General features: G+C 33.4%; 1 protein-coding gene across 8 annotated transcripts in view; it reads right to left on the reverse strand.

The window, feature by feature from the left end:
- Positions 1-1,856: 1,856 nt before the first annotated feature.
- LOC144975932 (uncharacterized) overlaps positions 1,857-17,500 on the reverse strand; it is a 24,215-nt gene continuing 8,571 nt past the window's right edge. For 3 of the 8 annotated variants that reach the window (XM_078920175.1, XM_078920168.1, XM_078920183.1), the window contains exons 3-9: positions 16,933-17,163; positions 15,051-15,164; positions 13,468-13,592; positions 12,685-12,776; positions 7,095-7,303; positions 5,299-5,451; positions 1,857-4,396 (exon numbers count right to left, since the gene is read on the reverse strand). In XM_078920175.1, the coding sequence (XP_078776301.1) occupies positions 4,235-4,396; positions 5,299-5,451; positions 7,095-7,303; positions 12,685-12,776; positions 13,468-13,592; positions 15,051-15,164; positions 16,933-17,163 (1,086 nt within the window). In that variant the 3' untranslated portion in view covers positions 1,857-4,234. Of the gene's footprint in view, positions 4,397-5,298; positions 5,452-7,094; positions 7,304-11,039; positions 11,073-12,684; positions 12,777-13,467; positions 13,593-15,050; positions 15,165-16,932; positions 17,164-17,500 lie in introns of all 8 variants that reach the window. The other 5 variants (XM_078920141.1, XM_078920133.1, XM_078920159.1 and 2 more) reach the window with 3 other exon arrangements.

The raw sequence follows: 17,500 nt of genomic DNA on the forward strand, positions 1-17,500 counted from the left end.
AGAGAGTGAGAGAGAGAGAGTGAGAGAGAGAGAGAAAGAGAGAGATTGAGAGAGGGAGAGAGAGAGGGAGAGGGAGAGAGAGAGAGAGAGAGAGAGAGAGAGAGAGAGAGAGAGAGGAGAGATAGGTAAATGGCGAGAGATCATTTTAAGCCTTGTTTTCTAAATATTAACGGGTATTTTCACCGTTTCATTCATTTCTCAACAGCACCCAATTCTTCGTTGCTTTTGGAATTGTATAAACTATTCACATTTTGAAATTTATGTGACATCACTGATTCTTAAATACACATTGTCGGGCTCGTACTGTTGGCTGACAAAAGGCATAACTTTAACTTTCCTTTAACTCCTTGCCAGTAGCTTTAAAAAAATCACTCCTGTTGTACATTTATAAAAGAGATGTGTGTGTGTGTGTGTGTGTGTGTGTGTGTGTGTAGGGGGGGGTTAACACTTTCTCAATTATCTCCGAAATATTTTCTTTAATTGTTTTTTACTTTCACCAATTGATTTTATTTATATGAATAATTAATGTATTGAAAATAGTTATGTTTCTATAATAATATGCCATTGAACCAAATTGTGACCCGCCGTCTCAATACGTTATTATGTTGGAGTGATATTGAAATTGAAAACATCATCCGTAATCAAAAATATAAAACTTGGGAAAAGCTCATTTGTTTGGTAAGAACGATAGGTATTGTTTCATAAAGTGTACAAAGCCAATGATTTCATACATTTAATCATAATAAACTTAATGTTCACTTTTTTTTGCCACCAACTTCATCCTGATATAATCCCAATTTGAGACGGTGAATAGAATTTGTATTAACTCCTGTGTTTGAAATTTCGAACAAGTGTCCAATGCCGCTGTGAGACCTTTGGAGGGCGTATTGGGAGAGAGTCCGAAATTTCAAATGGTTGTGTTCAAGAAGCTTACAATTATACCTCTCCAATAACATTGACTATAACATTGCTAATCAAATTATAACATATTTTTACAAAGATTTTTTTCTCGAATTTCACAATATGGCATCAAGTATTATCAAAATGGTCAGAATATCATTTGGATCAAAATCTATTTTTAATAAAAACAAGCTGTGCGCCAGAAAAAAAATTCTTGAATTTGAATTGTTACTTTCTTTGTTCTGTTTTTTTGTTGTTTTTTTTTTTTTGGGGGGGGGGGTGTTGGGGTTTGGTTTTTTTTTTTTGGGGGGGGGGGGTTGTTGGGTATTTTTTTTGTTTTGTTTGTTTTTTTAACAAAGGATAATACTCCAAAGTACAAAACAAAACGAGTTTTCCCCTAACCAAAGGAGTATGATCATCAGATTCAGGGAGTAAGTTTAGGCGGTATTAGTATTTTCTCGGCATTCCTGGCGTCTTTGTTAGCTCACAGGCTTCATGACATGAATGGAATAGACTAGCCTCCGATTCGGGAACCACTTTATACCACCGAATTTGCTCATCCAGCTGTAAATAGGTAGTTGGATCTCTTTAGAACTACTGCGAAAGTAAAGGCAGCGTAGAAAGTGATCAGTCACTCTACTACATCATATTATATTATCATGAGACTGCCACAGAAAAAAGGCAGTCCCAACACCTATTCTGATTTACTCTGACAAAACACGTATTTAACATTTCGGCCAGAAAACTTAACTCGTCCTTCATAATATATTGATCGATTAAAATGACCCTCATCTGTGTAAAAACTCTCAAACCTACGATTTCATTGGAGGACGACTTTTCTGGCCAAACTTATAAATTCCTTGGGGGCGGGGGTTCAGAGAGTTCAGGCATGGGACTCACCTTGATTATCTTTACTTCATCTGGACTTAAAATGGATAAGGTCAACTCGATGAAACTGACGAATACAAATACTTTATTTGATGGCATGTTTTACAAAAATTAAAAGCCCGTAACTCTTACATCATAATTTTCTTCTCAGCACCGTAGACCGTATATTACGTGTACGAGTGTCTACTGATTGGATTTTAATTGATTAAAAATAATATTATTAATTAAAAAGGAGTGGTGGAAATAAATTGATTCAAATTGCTTATTATCTTTTCTTATATTTTATAATTAAATGTCAAGTAATGTCTAAGATTTGTTGTTTGTTGTTTGTTTTTGTTTTTTATTTTGTTATAGTCATAATGAAAATTTATCTAGGTCTTGAAGCTTAATTTAATTCTTTAATGAATATTAAGGTTGAGTTTAAGATCCATTTTAACCAAAATAAGATATTATGTGAATGTTTCTAGTTTCTACTTTATCAACAATCTGAATGAATTTGTCATTTTTAGTCATCAATTGTCTCTAAACGATCAGCTTTATCAATTTGTTTTTTAAAAAACTTTTTTGTTTCATGATTCTCTCTCTCTCTCTCTCTCTCTCTCTCTCTCTCTCTCTCTCTCTCTCTCCCTCTCCCTCTCTCTCTCTCCCTCTCTCTCTCTCTCTCTCTCTCTCTCTCTCTGCTCGCTCGCTCGCTCGCTTGTTTTCAAGCATGGTTCAAAAGTTTAATAAAGTATTACAATCCTTAAAGCAATGAGCAAACTTAGGTGATAATGGAATGGAACGACCCACTTCAACTCGTTAGACTCATCTCAATTTCAACACATTTATGATAAATTAATATGTGGATTTAAAACAAACAATACATCTTCATTTAAAGTTTCCGCAACACTTAGTTTAGTTGGTTGAAATTATGTCTGAACATGGAATCAAATTTTTAAAAACGTGGTTGCAGGGACGATCATGATGTGCATCCGAGATAAATAAATATACAACAAAAACATATAATAAAATATACATGTTATGAGACATATATAAATATTTAGATAAACTAATATGGCAAAATGCATTATCATCGTGGTAGTAATGATGATGGTTGAATTTGGTTTGAGGGTAGGGATAAGGAGGTATAATTAATGCTGATATTTATATAATCTGACTTAAACAGAGAATAAGAAATAGAGCTTGTAGAAGGAGCAGTCGATCGATTAAGAGGGAGGGTAAGGAGGAGGAGGAGGAGGAGGAGGAGGAGGAGGAGAGAATAAGATAAAGAAAGAGGGAGATGAGGGAGAAAGGTGGGGAAGAAAGACTATTTATTAAAACGTCATAAATAAAACATGGGCATAAACAATATTAAAAATATCAGATGGAAAACGTTGGCATAGAGAATCTGGTTTACTTTTTCAAAATGTCTGTATTATTGATTCCTCCATAAGCGTTATACCATCTTTACACGTTTTCTGTTTGTGCAAAAGTCATGAGAGCTTCCTTTGTTAAGTTTCGGTCCATTAAACTGAACAAAAACGTTTTGCATCTACTGATATCAAACGCCGTTCGCATGAAATATTAAATAGAAAATTAAAGGATAGAGCTTTTGAAAATGTTCAATGTATATCAACAAATTTAGCTCTTATTGATAATTTATTGATTTTAATATGACAAGTCATTGCAAAATTTAAATAAGGTTCTTTTTTATATAAAACTTAGACCAAGAAAATATTTACTGCCATGGTCTGACATATCACGTTTTTATTCTATTGGCCGCAAACTTTTTCTTCAAATGTCAATCCATCAAATGGCACTACAAATGTCAAAGACATGAAACTTTTTATTTCGCATTTTTGAAGCATTTGGACAAGATGAGCGTTGTCAACACCAGTAGTAAAATCAGCGTCAGTTCTCAAGTGGATTGTATTTGTCACAAATACAAAGAGCATAAGATAAAGAGGACAACTTTTGACTGACAGTTAGTACCGTCTGTTATCTAGCCTCCGATTGTGTTCTCGTGTTCACTGGAAATGGGTTATAAATTATTAAACATTACTTTCTCCTATCACACCCAAGACAACAATGACTTTATTATAGCTAAAACTCCAATCATCAAAATACATTTTTCAAAAACTACCACATAAAAATATCTTTGTCCAGTGATTTTATGACAGGTTATGAAAATAATCACGAGCTTCTATAAAAAATAATAAAATGCGTGACATCCTTATGCAAAGACAGCAGCATTCACAAATTTTCTTTCAACATCACTGCATGCTGCTGTTTTGCAAAAAGTGCAAATCAAACATACAATTTTAGAATCAACATTTAAAAGGTACAAGAAGGCGATGAGGTATACACCCTCGAATACGTCATTACATAATGGGTTTTTTTTTTTCATTATATTTATTAAGATCACTACAATGCCACTATTTTAAAGGGGAAAACGTGTTAATGTTAACTACGCTGTCACTTCTTGAGATGCCGAAACACCGTCTGAATGCGATTGGTTGCTATTATTAGACAAGTTCAAGTTGTTTGCCGCCATGGTCTTCCGTCTTTGTCTGTACCATGACGTCCAGTCTGGTTGATATTGTTCACAGTACATCTTGAACAACGTCACCTATGAATAGTGTTATCAAATAGAATGTTTTAGAATGTTGATGCATCACATCATTAATTTTGTCATATCTTTGCAATATTGACGCATAAAGAAGAAAAAAGGTAAGATAATTAGAAAATGAATAAATACGTAGATAGATAAATAAATAGATAATTTAAAATTAAGAAGCTCAAACCCTTCAAAGTAAGCTGTAACATGTCCACTTCACTCTGTCGCTTTGCTAAGCCTATGCATTTCAACCAAAAAAAAAAACTTAATTAAAAACACTTTAAAGTAAAAAATTGCTTCATATTCCGTACAGTATCATTCTGGAATAAGCTGTTTTGAAACAAAATTTTCTGTTCGTATCAACTTGTTTAAAAAAGCAGTTGATAAAGAATATCCCTTTTTGGAATTTGACTATGACGATTGAATGAATTGAACTTATACTTAGTGTGAGTTTTCAATACTTCCCTCCTGTATTGGCAATTTATATACATTATTGGTTTGTTGTGGGTTTTTTACAACTCTTTTCAATCTCTTGTGAAGTTGTGTTTTATATTATGATGACAATATACGATATGATATGTGAGTGAACATAATAATCATATAATTTAAAACAGACAGGGTATGTCCTCAGAAGCCGTCGCCTAGGTATTCCCTAAAACAAGATAGTTAACCCATCAAACAAAAGTATGATGTCAACAGGAATCATTCATACTGTCAAAAGTGAGCAACTTGAAGGTTAATAATCTTTTCAAATTAAAACAAACAACAAAACGAACTGTCTGAAGCGGGGCTCGAATCCGTTACCTTCCGTCACAGTTCATTTCATAGCCTTGGTGACTCGACCACCTCGTTCCCCCCCCCCCCCCCCCCCACTACTTTGCTCTTATGCATGAAAAAATATATTATTAACTGACCATATCAGGCACAGATGCTGTGGTAGGCCGTTTGGCAAGGGCTCTAAGTTTGGCTGTGGGTGGATGTGTCCATTTGGATGCAGTTGTCTTTGTAGAGATGGGTCGTGATTTGCTCTCCGTCTCCTCTATCTCATTCAAAAGGATCTGTCTGGCCTTAATAATCAAAAAAAGTAAATAATATAATCTAAATTGAATGATATTAATGTACACACACACACACACATACACACACACACATATATATATATATATAATATATATATATATATATATATATATATATAAATATATATATATTATATATATATAAGCATTAATAAAGCGTTTTCCAAGGAATTACCATACCCACGCGAATTATAATGTTTCATTTATTCCCCAAGCAGGCCATATGGAACCATATTTCTATCTTATACAGTACAATTGCCTGTTAGGCGTCCTTTTTTGTACTAACAATCCCCCCTCAGGTCTGAAAAGACAAATTGTTCTGGTCTCATTGTTGTCATGGAAATACTCTCATCCAACGCAAAATAGTGTCCAGAACAACAATGTTAAACCAAGCCTATAATGGCATTCGGTAATCAGATCTGCTAATACGTGAACATAGATGACTATAATTATCACTTTTTTTTCAATGTTTCTTTTTGTGTGTGTGTGTTGTTTTTTTTTTGTTTTGTTTTTGTGTATGTATGTTTTTTTGTTTGTTTTTTTTTGTTTTTGTTTTTTTTTTCCTACTTTAGACAAGCGATTTTAGTTGATAATCAAATAAACCAATGACAAAGGAAAGTCGTCAAGTAAACGTGTGCGTCAAACGTGAGCATTTATAATACAACAATATCCATTAAACGTGCTTAAAGAGCTTTACAAAGGGATCCTAGCCGTAGCCTTTGTAAACTCATGGCCTGATACCAACCAAAAATATTCGTCATAAAAGAAGACGAAGATCACGAAGTAAAACGTAATTGTGAGTTGCAATCAATATTTCAACCAATAGATAGTTCGAAGATGACGTCACTCAGGTCTTTGTTATTGTTTTTTGCCATCCGCGTTTATGAGTAATGCTCACTGAACTGTGTTAACCTGGCTATAAACGTTCATGGATACTCACAGTTTTGTGTGTTGGTCCGTTATACTTCCGGATGGCAATGTTATGAGCTTCTTAGCCAAGCGCATACTATCTATAGAATAATAGGTCTCCTTGATCACTTCTGACAACAACCCACTTTTCACTTTCGTTTGGTGATCATCATCTTCTTTTGTGACGTAATTTTTTGGTCAGTATCTGACCTTTAGTTTAGCAAGTCCACGCCCTATAGCCAATAACAGCACTTAATAATTAGAACGAAATAAGACTCTTGTTTAGCAATATTACAATTTTTTCCGACATACACAAGGCTGTTAAGGACAAAGTAATCATTTTACATCTAGAAGAACAGTGAGAGAATATGAGTAAAAAATGCCGTTTTCAATGACTCAACTATGCACCGCTCTGAGCGGGACTCGTACCTGGGACTTTCCGATCCAATGTCGAGTGTCATACCACAAGACCACGTAATAAATAATAATAATAATAAATAAATAATAAATAATGAATTTATATAGCGCCTAAACATCCACGTTAATCGTGCTCTTTTGCGCTTGACATAATAAAAATGTTTTTTGAAAAAAAAAAAATAAAAAAAAAAATTGCGTAGCCGCAAAATTAATCCTGAATCATGCTATACTATGGTAATGAATGAAATAATCCTGCACCTCTTCGTGTGAACGCGTTCAAGTACATTAAAGACCATCACACAAACCTCAATTCCATCAAGGTAAATCTCACTTCTAGAGCTTGCTCTGTTGGAAAGGACAATCTCGGGAAGTCTAACGGAAGGAGAATCCAGCATAGAGCTATCCATTGTGGGTACCCTATACAGACGACAGATGGGTACCCAAGGCCGCTGGTACATTGTGCCCTCCCTCTCGAAGGAAAGGCACCCTTGTGGTCTTGGCGTTCCAACTGGGGCTGGAGGAAGAAACAAAGAACTGATCTTTAACTCGGGCTTTACTTGTAACTTCTATCTTACCTCCTCTGGTTCTGTTTTTCTACCCCCTCTCTCTCTCTCTCTCTCTCTCTCTCTCTCTCTCTCTCTCTCTCTCTCTCTCTCTCTCTCTCCTCTACCTCTCTCATACATATACACACATCATATACTATATCATAATCTACTTTCACTTTCACTTCCTGATGAGAGCAAATTCTTTTTCTCCTCTTCTGATAAAAATCGATACCTTGTAGCCCCGAAAAAACACGTATTTAAACATTTGACCAGAAAACTCTTCTTTCAAATATCTATCAATTTAAATAACCCTCACCTTGGCAAAAACTCTGAAACCTGGTACTTCGCGAAGTCCATGTTATATGAGTTTTCACTTAGATGAGAGTCATTTTAAATCGATAGATATCTGAAGGATGCGTTTTCTGGCCAAAAGTAATAATTATGGGTGGAGAACGGCAATATTACGCCCTCCAAAAAGTGTATTATATTTTTCTTTCGTCTTGGCTTAAATGATTTTTATTCCTATATATAAAATCTGGCATTTCTACAGAAAACTGGAAAATCAGAAACCCGAGAGCTCCCAGGTCCAATGCTTATTAACAAATCAAAAGGCAATCTTAATTCAATGGTTCTTGAAGCAAACTTTTGCCCTCTATTTATATTTCTTAATCGCTTTACATTCATAAATTCGTTTTCAAACATTTAAACATACAATACTTCATCTGAAATAAACATAGCTTAATCTGAAAAAGTATTAGTGTTTAAATTCTATTGTAATTCTACTTTCAACTCCCCCCCCCCCCCTCCCCGACACACACTTCCCTCCTTAGAACTCATTCACATCCATTCTTCATATCTGTTTAATTCCTCATTGGTATAAAGAGCAAACCAAACTGAGTGAATCTTAATAAAATCGCGTTATTAGTTTTTTTTATATTTTTTACATAATGGAGGATTTTTATATGAACAATTTTAACTTAAAGTTTGGATTTATTGTGAAAGATTGAGATCATTATATTATACCATAAAGTCAGTGATATGCTGCTTCAAATAGTAAAATTAGTAAGTACCGCTTTACATAAATTAAATGTCTATTAATCAGAACAATATCGGAATATCATTGTCTTATCAAAATAGTTATGATTATACATATGCTATAATGATATGTCACATTTGAATTTATCCTCTATATTTTATTTAAATAATTAGCATAACTAGCTATTTCCATGATTAGATAAGATGAGTTCAATAAATTCCAATAACTAACAAACCTGCTGTTATTTCTATCATATTATCAATACGAACAATACCATTAATCTACAAGCTTATAGTAAAAACATATTAGAACAATAAGAAGCATATAAAATCCATATAACACATAGATACACCGTAACATCACACACGCATTCATAATGCAAATGTTTAGCATGTTCACATTTAACAGTGACTTATAACAAACACAACACTTGAGCTTTGAGCTTTTATATAGCGCAATATCCACTAAACGTGCTCAAAGCGCTTTACAAAAGACCCCTGACCAAAAGCAACACGTAACATGTAGAACGAGACATGACGCCTGTTAGGCGATATTACAATTTTTTTCCCAGACAGATAATACTGTTAACGGCCGAGTACTCATTTTACCCCAAGTACGGCGAGACAATGTGAATATAGGGCCTTTTCCAAAGACTCAATCATGCGCTGAGCGAGGCTGAGCCCAGGACCTTCCGATCCGAAAGCGAGTGTCATACGCCCAAACAAACAAAAATAATCCGAGTAAAGCTAGGTTACGATGGTTATTAACCAGTTTACTGCTCTACTCTTGGAAAACTGGTACTTCAAATATCGATCGATTTCAATGACCCTCATCTTGGCAAAAAAAAAACAAAAAAAAACTTTCAAACCTGGGACTTTGGGTAAGGGTTAAAATGATACTCTAAATTGAATTTTTAACTTAACTTATACCATTTGGGATAACATGTATGCTTTTATTGAAAATAATGTGTTTTAAAAAAATTCAACTTCAAGACGAAAGGCATCGTTTTGACTTTATATCAAATTTCTGTCCCCTAGATGATTCTGACGTGATACATATTAGATGCAATGGGTCAGATATTATTGTATTCTATTTTGATCACGTTAAAAACAATTGATTTAAAATCCCAGAGGTTGGAATGCGTCATTGTAATACTGTTGTTTTGTTCATGGGGTGTAATCGAAGTATGGGGCTACTCCAACATTAATCTATATGTATATATATATATATATATATATATATATATATATAATATATATATATATATATCATAATGTTTCTAAAAGTAAAAACTTATTAACATAGCATCACATCGCATGGATAGATACTTAATAATTTAGGATAGTATCCTTTAAATGCCTTTGATATCAACAGTAAAAAATTTATCAATCAATCATGAGACCAGTTAGTAAGAAAACAGCACTAGTCATATTGCAATCTTAGATCATATATCTCTCGGTCGATCAACGTTTTAAAACTATCGAGAGAACATAACATGCATTATTTGTTACGAATCTAATATTATTCCACAAGAGAGTGGTAAAAAATATTAAAGATTTTTGTCTAATATTCGTATGTATTACATTTGGATAAGTAAAGTTTAAATTTATCTCCTTCTGTAAACGATACAAATGAGAAAGTAATGAATTGTGGTGGAGGATACACTTGAGATTATACTACTGGAACAAGTAACCAAGCACACCTCATCCAATTTAACTATGTCATTATAAGTAACAGGATCACCAAAAAAAAGTATAGATCATTAGAAATTAAAAAATATCTAGAAATAGAACATATTATGATATCAGACCAGCCTGCTTGGAATTGGAAAAAAATCGTAGTTTTTTCAGGGGTATTAACGCAGTAAAAAACAAAATACAAAAATTGAGCTTTGTATAGCATAATATCCACTAAATGTTCTCAAAGCGCTTTACAAGGACAGTAGACATTATAACTACCCTGAAATGATCAATCTGTGTTTAAATACATTAATTTGATGCTTTAAAATCCTTTATTTACTATCTCTGGCAACAAAACTTCATTTTCAAAAAGTTTATTGAATTAAAAATCGTTTTATATAAGTGTCAATTAGAACCCAAAAATTTGAAGTTGTACGATATTTTCTAGTTAGTAGGCAGGTCTGCATATACAATGAACATGATATTTCGGTAATGGTTATTTTGATGGGGGAAAAATGTTAATGTTGCTGCTCGAAGCTCGAAGAAATAAATAACAATGTGAAATTGAACGTGAGCTTCAATTAAATATACGAAAACAGATAAAATGGACGTCTCGGGTTTCCCCTTTATAAAAAAACAGGATGAATGAAACACTCCAACGAATGAGATAATGTGGTTGTGGCGTTGTTAAGATTTATATAACTTATAATATATATAACGCCACTACAAAAAATTTCTCATTCGTCTGTAGTGTTTTATTCTTCCTGTTTTTTTTAATAAAGGGAAACCTGAAACGTCCATTTTATCTGTGTTCGTATATTAAAATGAAGCTTACATTTAATTTCACATTGTAATTTATTTAAAAACAAAACAACACATTAAAAAAATTTTGGCCGTGTTAGCGATACTACTCGTAAAACTATATTCATATATCTGAACTGCTCGAGTAATATAAACCATATCAAAAATACTCTGATCGTAATAACTTGCCATATTTTGGATTGACTAATTGCCGTCTTTTACCTGCAATGTTGAAACCCGTTAGATCACAACAGAATCAATAATAACACTCACTTTTATCTGTGTGAAACAATGATAATCATCTATATGAACGATTCGAACAATGTCAGTGGTATTGTAAGCCTTCTCAGTTGTATTTTCATATTCCACGAATGAGTGAGCGAGAGTGTCAGAGAGAGAAAGAGAGAAGGAGAGAGAGAGAAAGAAAGAGAGAGAGAGAGAGAGAGAGAGAGAGAGAGAAATAAAGAGAGAAAGGGAGAAAAAGAAAAGATATATATATATATATATATATATATATAGAGAGAGAGAGAGATAGAGAGAGAGAGAGATAGAGAGAGAGAGAGAGAGAGAGAGAGAGAGAGAGAGAGAGAGAGAGAGAGGAAGAAAGCGGAAGAGAGAGTTTGATATTATTTTTTTATTATTTTGCAATGTAAAAAACATTTTGTTCATGTTTCATTATTCTATCTATCTGTCTATCTATCTATCTATATATATATATATATATATATATATATATATATATATATATATATATATATATCGATCTATCGATCTATCTATCTATCTATCTGTCTGTCTGTCTGTCTATTTATTTCCCTACATAATTATAAATGTTCTTGTGACAGACGATACATGAACTTGCACTGAGCATTGAGCCTTTTTCCGTTTACACACGTGTTTCCTGAGCATATTTTCATAAAGCCATAATAACTTTCCTGTCGAACAGCGGATACTTCATGTTCAGCTACTAAATCTTATTACAGTCATCTTTGGTTAAAACACACCGTACTCATCAGTTGGTATCTTGAATGTTGTAAAAATGTCCTTTAACAAACAAAAATATATTATTAACAATTGAAAAGAACAACAACAAAATAAATAAATAAATAAAAATTTTAAAATCAAGAGGAGAAATACGTAAATCTGATCATGTTTTGACTATTATACATTCTGATCACATGACATGTGAAAAAGTTCTAGCCAGTATGAAGAATAAAAACTACCGATTTTCTTTGTTTAGAACCAAGCTGTTGTTTGCCAGGAGGACGTGACATCAGACTATTGAATCCCATTAATCAGTATATTTGTGACCAACCAAAACAAGGAATTTGTGACACACCTTGTGATCACGCGGTAGAACAATTGGTATTTTACTAAGACACGTACCATCGACAGTAATCATGTGTAGTATGCTATGTCAACCATTGTTTACTGTATGACGAATGTCTGAGAGGCGTGGTTATCTAAGTGTCTATTTTACGACATTCACCAAAATAACTGGGAAGGTTAACCAAACTTGACTTTTTAACAAATTCTGTGATACCACGAGATCGCAAAGCCTCATACCGTAGCCATCGTAAACTTATAGCCTGACACAGACAAAAATGACGTCAAAAGACAAGTCTTTGGCCACAAAAGAAAACAAATCGTGAGTTGTATTCAATAGTTCAACCAATGGAATAACTTGTTTCCTTGAGCTCTACTAACGACACCTCAATAGACGCTGCACAAACCTTTAAAATGACGTCAAACTATAAGTCCTAGAGGGTTCTAGAGTCAGGTTTTAGATAACGATGGCAACGCTCAAACGAAGGATAATAATATGGACATTTACCAGAAGCAACAATCGAACGGTCAACAAGTCTCGCTTGAATTTGATGACTTCTCTGCGTCCATTCCGAGGCATTCAAGTGAAACTCGCCATCCCTGAAAAGAAAGTATCAAATTTAGAAATTAAGGAGCTGGCACCGGTGCCACATAAAGATACAGATCTGAACAAGTGTGTGTGAAAGTTGTTCAGATCTTTATATGAAAAGAAAGACATTGGGGAGATAATAGGTGTTCAGCGACACTCAGACTGTCATATAACACTTTTGTTATCGCATTCTCCTTTTAATTTTGTTGATATCAAAGTAGTCATTCGGAGCTGAAATTTCCATAGTGATAGGAGTCTATCCGGATAAAAATGATTGCAACAAATTACTTGCCGTCTCGTGGATAGGACGACAATCTATGTCAAAGTTCTTTCCGCCAAGTCTATCAGAATCAGCTATTGGAAAATATTATGCAAAATTAATCATTCATTTTGCTAAATATTGCTATAAAAAGTTTAGTGTTTGTTTTGGGGCAAAGAAACCCCCCCCCCCCCCCCCCAAAAAAAAAAAAAAAACAAAAAAAAAACCCCAAAATAATAGGGAAGATTTTGTTTAAGTACATCAGCAAATTGATGAAAAGTTAAGATAAAATATGTCATCGTGTCACTATCATCATCATCATCATCAACATTTCATCATCATCATCATCATCATCATCATCATCATCATCATCATCATCATCATCATCATCATCATCATCATTGTCGTCGTCATCCTCAACATCACCATCATCAAATTATTACCTCAATGTCGGTGAAGCTTTGGCAACGGTGATCAGGATATGAGCAGAAACGTAGTGGCCACTTTTACATGCCAGGAGTAAGGCAGTGTAACCAAGAGTGTTCCTTTTGTCTGCATTCAGGTTGAACTAGGTACGAAAATAAAATAGAAATGATATTTTAATTGTAAATAATTTCAGTTAATTAGCGGGAGCTTTTACATAGCGCAATATCCACTAACGTGCTCAACACGCTTTACTGGGGATATCTAGCCAACAACAACACTTAATATGTAAGTCATGACGTCTGTTAAGCGATATTACAATCTTTTTTTTTTTTCAGACAGAGACAACTCTGAGAAATAAGGAGTGGTGGAGAAGAGAGGGGAGCAGACATGGAGAAAGAGGTTGTGAGAGTGAGGAGGTAGGACATTTTCATTAGTTTCAAAGTTGTGTTTTAGGCAGGTATCGCCTAATCGAACAAAGTAAGTTGTTTGAAGGACAGGGCGTCACTCTATTCAAAGCGCGGCTTCGATGTAGCTACTCTGTCCAACTCTGAAATATTTTATGATCAATTTGGCAAAAATTAATATATTTCAAACATCTTTACGTTCAGATATTCAAACAACTCAAACATTCATAAATTCAAAATTTCATAAAAGGCTCACGGTTAAGATTATCTGACAAATTGAAGGTTATCTTCTTAATCTATAGCTGTATGAGTTGGTGGTTTTCTGGTCAAAATCCAAAAATGGGATTCGCCATTATGCGGCGACGTGAAAGACATGGTATTTACAAATTTACAGTATTGAGCAAATTTCTATGTACACTTGAATAAGAATCCACAATTTTCCGATCCAATAAACGAGTACCTTGCCACTGCGCCGTCGACTCGCCCATGAGATGATTTGAGCAGTTTTAACTTAGATGATTTGGCAAAGTGGATAAGGCAATGTATTGTAACTTGAAGAACACATTTCAAGTTCCAATTCAAACACTTTTGCATTTTTCTTGTGTAAGATTATCAAGGGGCAATCGCAAGGGGAAGGACTCAAGAGGCAGGTAGAAAATCAGTGAGAAGAAAAAGAAAAAAAAAAGAAATGACACCCTTTGGTTGAATTTTGGGGGAGGTTCGAAAGTTGGTAGGAGAGAAAAGTCAATGGCACTTCTTATTGTTGACCTTATGCGTTAATGAAATACCAAAGAGGATTGAAGTAGTAAGATTAATAAGGACCCGATATATTCACGTGCGTGATAAGAGTGATTATTAATGGCGTGGTACGTATTGGTGTTTATGTTATCCGTCATTCTTCTGTCTAGGAGTGCCTGGCGGACTGCGTCCCAAAAATAGATGTTTTCTTGGAATATTTTTTCTGACGCAAATCAATATCATAAGAAAATGTAACAGTTATTCAAATGAGGATGTATCACTAATCTAATTGATAATCTAACCGCTATCGACAGCTGGTCAGAGAAAAAGAAGAAGAAGAAGGAAAAGAAGAAGTAGAAGAAAGTCAGTTTTACATGGTATAATAAATTCATCTCGATGTAAATTATATATGTAACAATCACATCTGTCATTAATTAACACTATCCGTGTTTTATTACCTTATGAAAGGCCTGGGCTAACATCTGTACAATATGTGGATTGCCACATGTAGCCGCGTGATGTAAAGGAGTGTTACCATCATTGTCTGGTTCATTCAGATCAAGAACGTCTTCCTGTTGGATTAACACAATAACAGGTTAACATTCGATAAGGATTTCCATTTAGACAAAGTAGATTCAATTGTAAAGAAAATATCAAACTGATTAGAAAGTAGACACTGGCTGTAACACAACGATCTGAAAAGTGTGTATGAAACAGTGCCAGATAAAGCAAGAAAGAAAATTACAAGAAAAATAATATCCCAAAAATATCAGTCTTCCTCGACTGGATATCAAAAACAATGTGAAATTGAATATACGTTTCAATTCAATATACGAAAACAGATGAAATGGACGTTTCGAAACGTCCATTTTATCTGTTTTCGTATATTAACTGGAGATCGAACTTCAGACCTCCTGATTCCCTTTGTCTGGCACTGTTTTATACACACTTTCTTAAGTTATAGGGGACGAAGTGGCCTAGTGGTTAAGGCATAGCACATGTAATTTAAATCTCAGCTAACTTTATCTTAAATAAGATGGTGTTTTTTTTTCAAACCTTGGAAAACTTCAGAATGTTTGTCACAAACCATGGAAATTATAACATGTTATGATATTCATATCTGTTTTGAATATAAATACGATTATTTTAGAGCGCAGCCTTATATATATATATATATATATATATATATATATATATATATATATATATATATAAATATATATATATATATATATATATATATATACATTACATTTCCATTACTCGAGCCTGCCTCAAGTCGTTTGATTATTGGTTTTATCTAGTTATCTATTTATTTATTATTCCTTTATTTATTTATTTATTAATCTATTTATTATTCATTTCAATAATAATAATAATAATAATAATAATAATAATAATAATAATAATAATAATAATAATAATAATAATAATAATAATAATAATAATAATAATATTAATAATGAATAATAATAATAATAATAATAATAATAATAATAATAATAATAATAATAATAATAATAATAATAATAATAATAATAATAATAATGGTGATGATGATGATGATGATGATGATGATGATGATGATGATGATGATGATGCTGATGATGATGATGATGATGATGATGATGATGATGATGATGATGATGATGATGATGATGATGATGATGATGATGATGATGCTGATGGTAATCATAATAATAATAATAATAATAATTATTATTATTATTATTATTATTATTATTATTATTATTATTATTATTATTATTATTATTATTATTATTATAATGGTATGAACTTAGATTTTGAATTGCGGCTATGTGGTCTAGTGGTATGACACTCGTCTTCTGACCGAAGGTCCAGGTTTTGAGTCCAGCTTTGAGCGACGCATAGTTGAGTCCTTGGGAAAGGCTCTTTCCTCACATTCTTTCACAATACTTAGGTGTAAAATGAGTACCCTATTGTTAACAGCGTTGTCTCCTTCGAAAAATAATTGTAATTTCTGTAATGTCTTGTCCCACATTTTAAGTGTTCCTGTTGGCTGGGGACCCATGTAAAGCGCTTTGGGCATGTTTAGTGGACATTTCTCTATATAAATGTTTTTTCTACTTTTTTAAGATTTTTATTTACGAGAATTGAAACAGACAATTTTAAATCCGTAATACAAACCAATTGATGCTATTCATTTAGGTAAAATACTCACAACATCCACCAGCCAGATGAAAGAAACCAACACAGGAAAACTGTGTGTAAACTTAAACGTTTATAATCTGATTGCTATAATTTAGTAAGAACTTAACACTGACAAGCTCTTATATAATTACAAAGATAATATATTACCTTTAATAATAACGCCACAATGTTTTGCCGCCCATTCATACACGCGTATGTGAGCGCTGTTCTCCCCATTCCGTCCCTCACGTTAAGGTAGGCCCCAGCCCTTAGGAAGATGTAGGCCATTTTGTAGCCCAAATCGTCATTGTCTATGATACAAGCGAGCATCAGGGGTGTTCTGCCATGGATGTCCTTTGTGTCAATGCTAACTCCGTGTTTGTCAACCAGCAAGCGAACCTGACGGGAAAGAATTTCCATCAATTTTAAGCTTGACCGTACAGAACGGAGTGTTTGTAAACATTTTGAAATATTTGATAATTTGAAAACATCGTAGTTCATTGGTATGCCTACTTATATGTAGGCAATTCTTTGCATGAAAAAAATATAAACATTTGATATTGGAATGTATCAAAGTTTTCATATTTCGTTGTCCTGATCAAATTTCTAAGAAATAAAGAAGGATGGGGTGGGGGTGATAAACGGCCAAATTGGTTTCAAGTGCTTTTTTCTGGCCTTGTTCTTATCACTGTGTATCTATAGGAATGCAAGATGCCAACAATAAACTCATTAGTAA

The sequence above is a fragment of the Berghia stephanieae genome, chromosome 1 (assembly GCF_034508935.2).
Source record: "Berghia stephanieae isolate SIO BIC M18660-M18661 chromosome 1, UCSD_Bste_1.3, whole genome shotgun sequence".
In the NCBI taxonomy this organism is placed as follows: domain Eukaryota; kingdom Metazoa; phylum Mollusca; class Gastropoda; order Nudibranchia; family Aeolidiidae; genus Berghia; species Berghia stephanieae.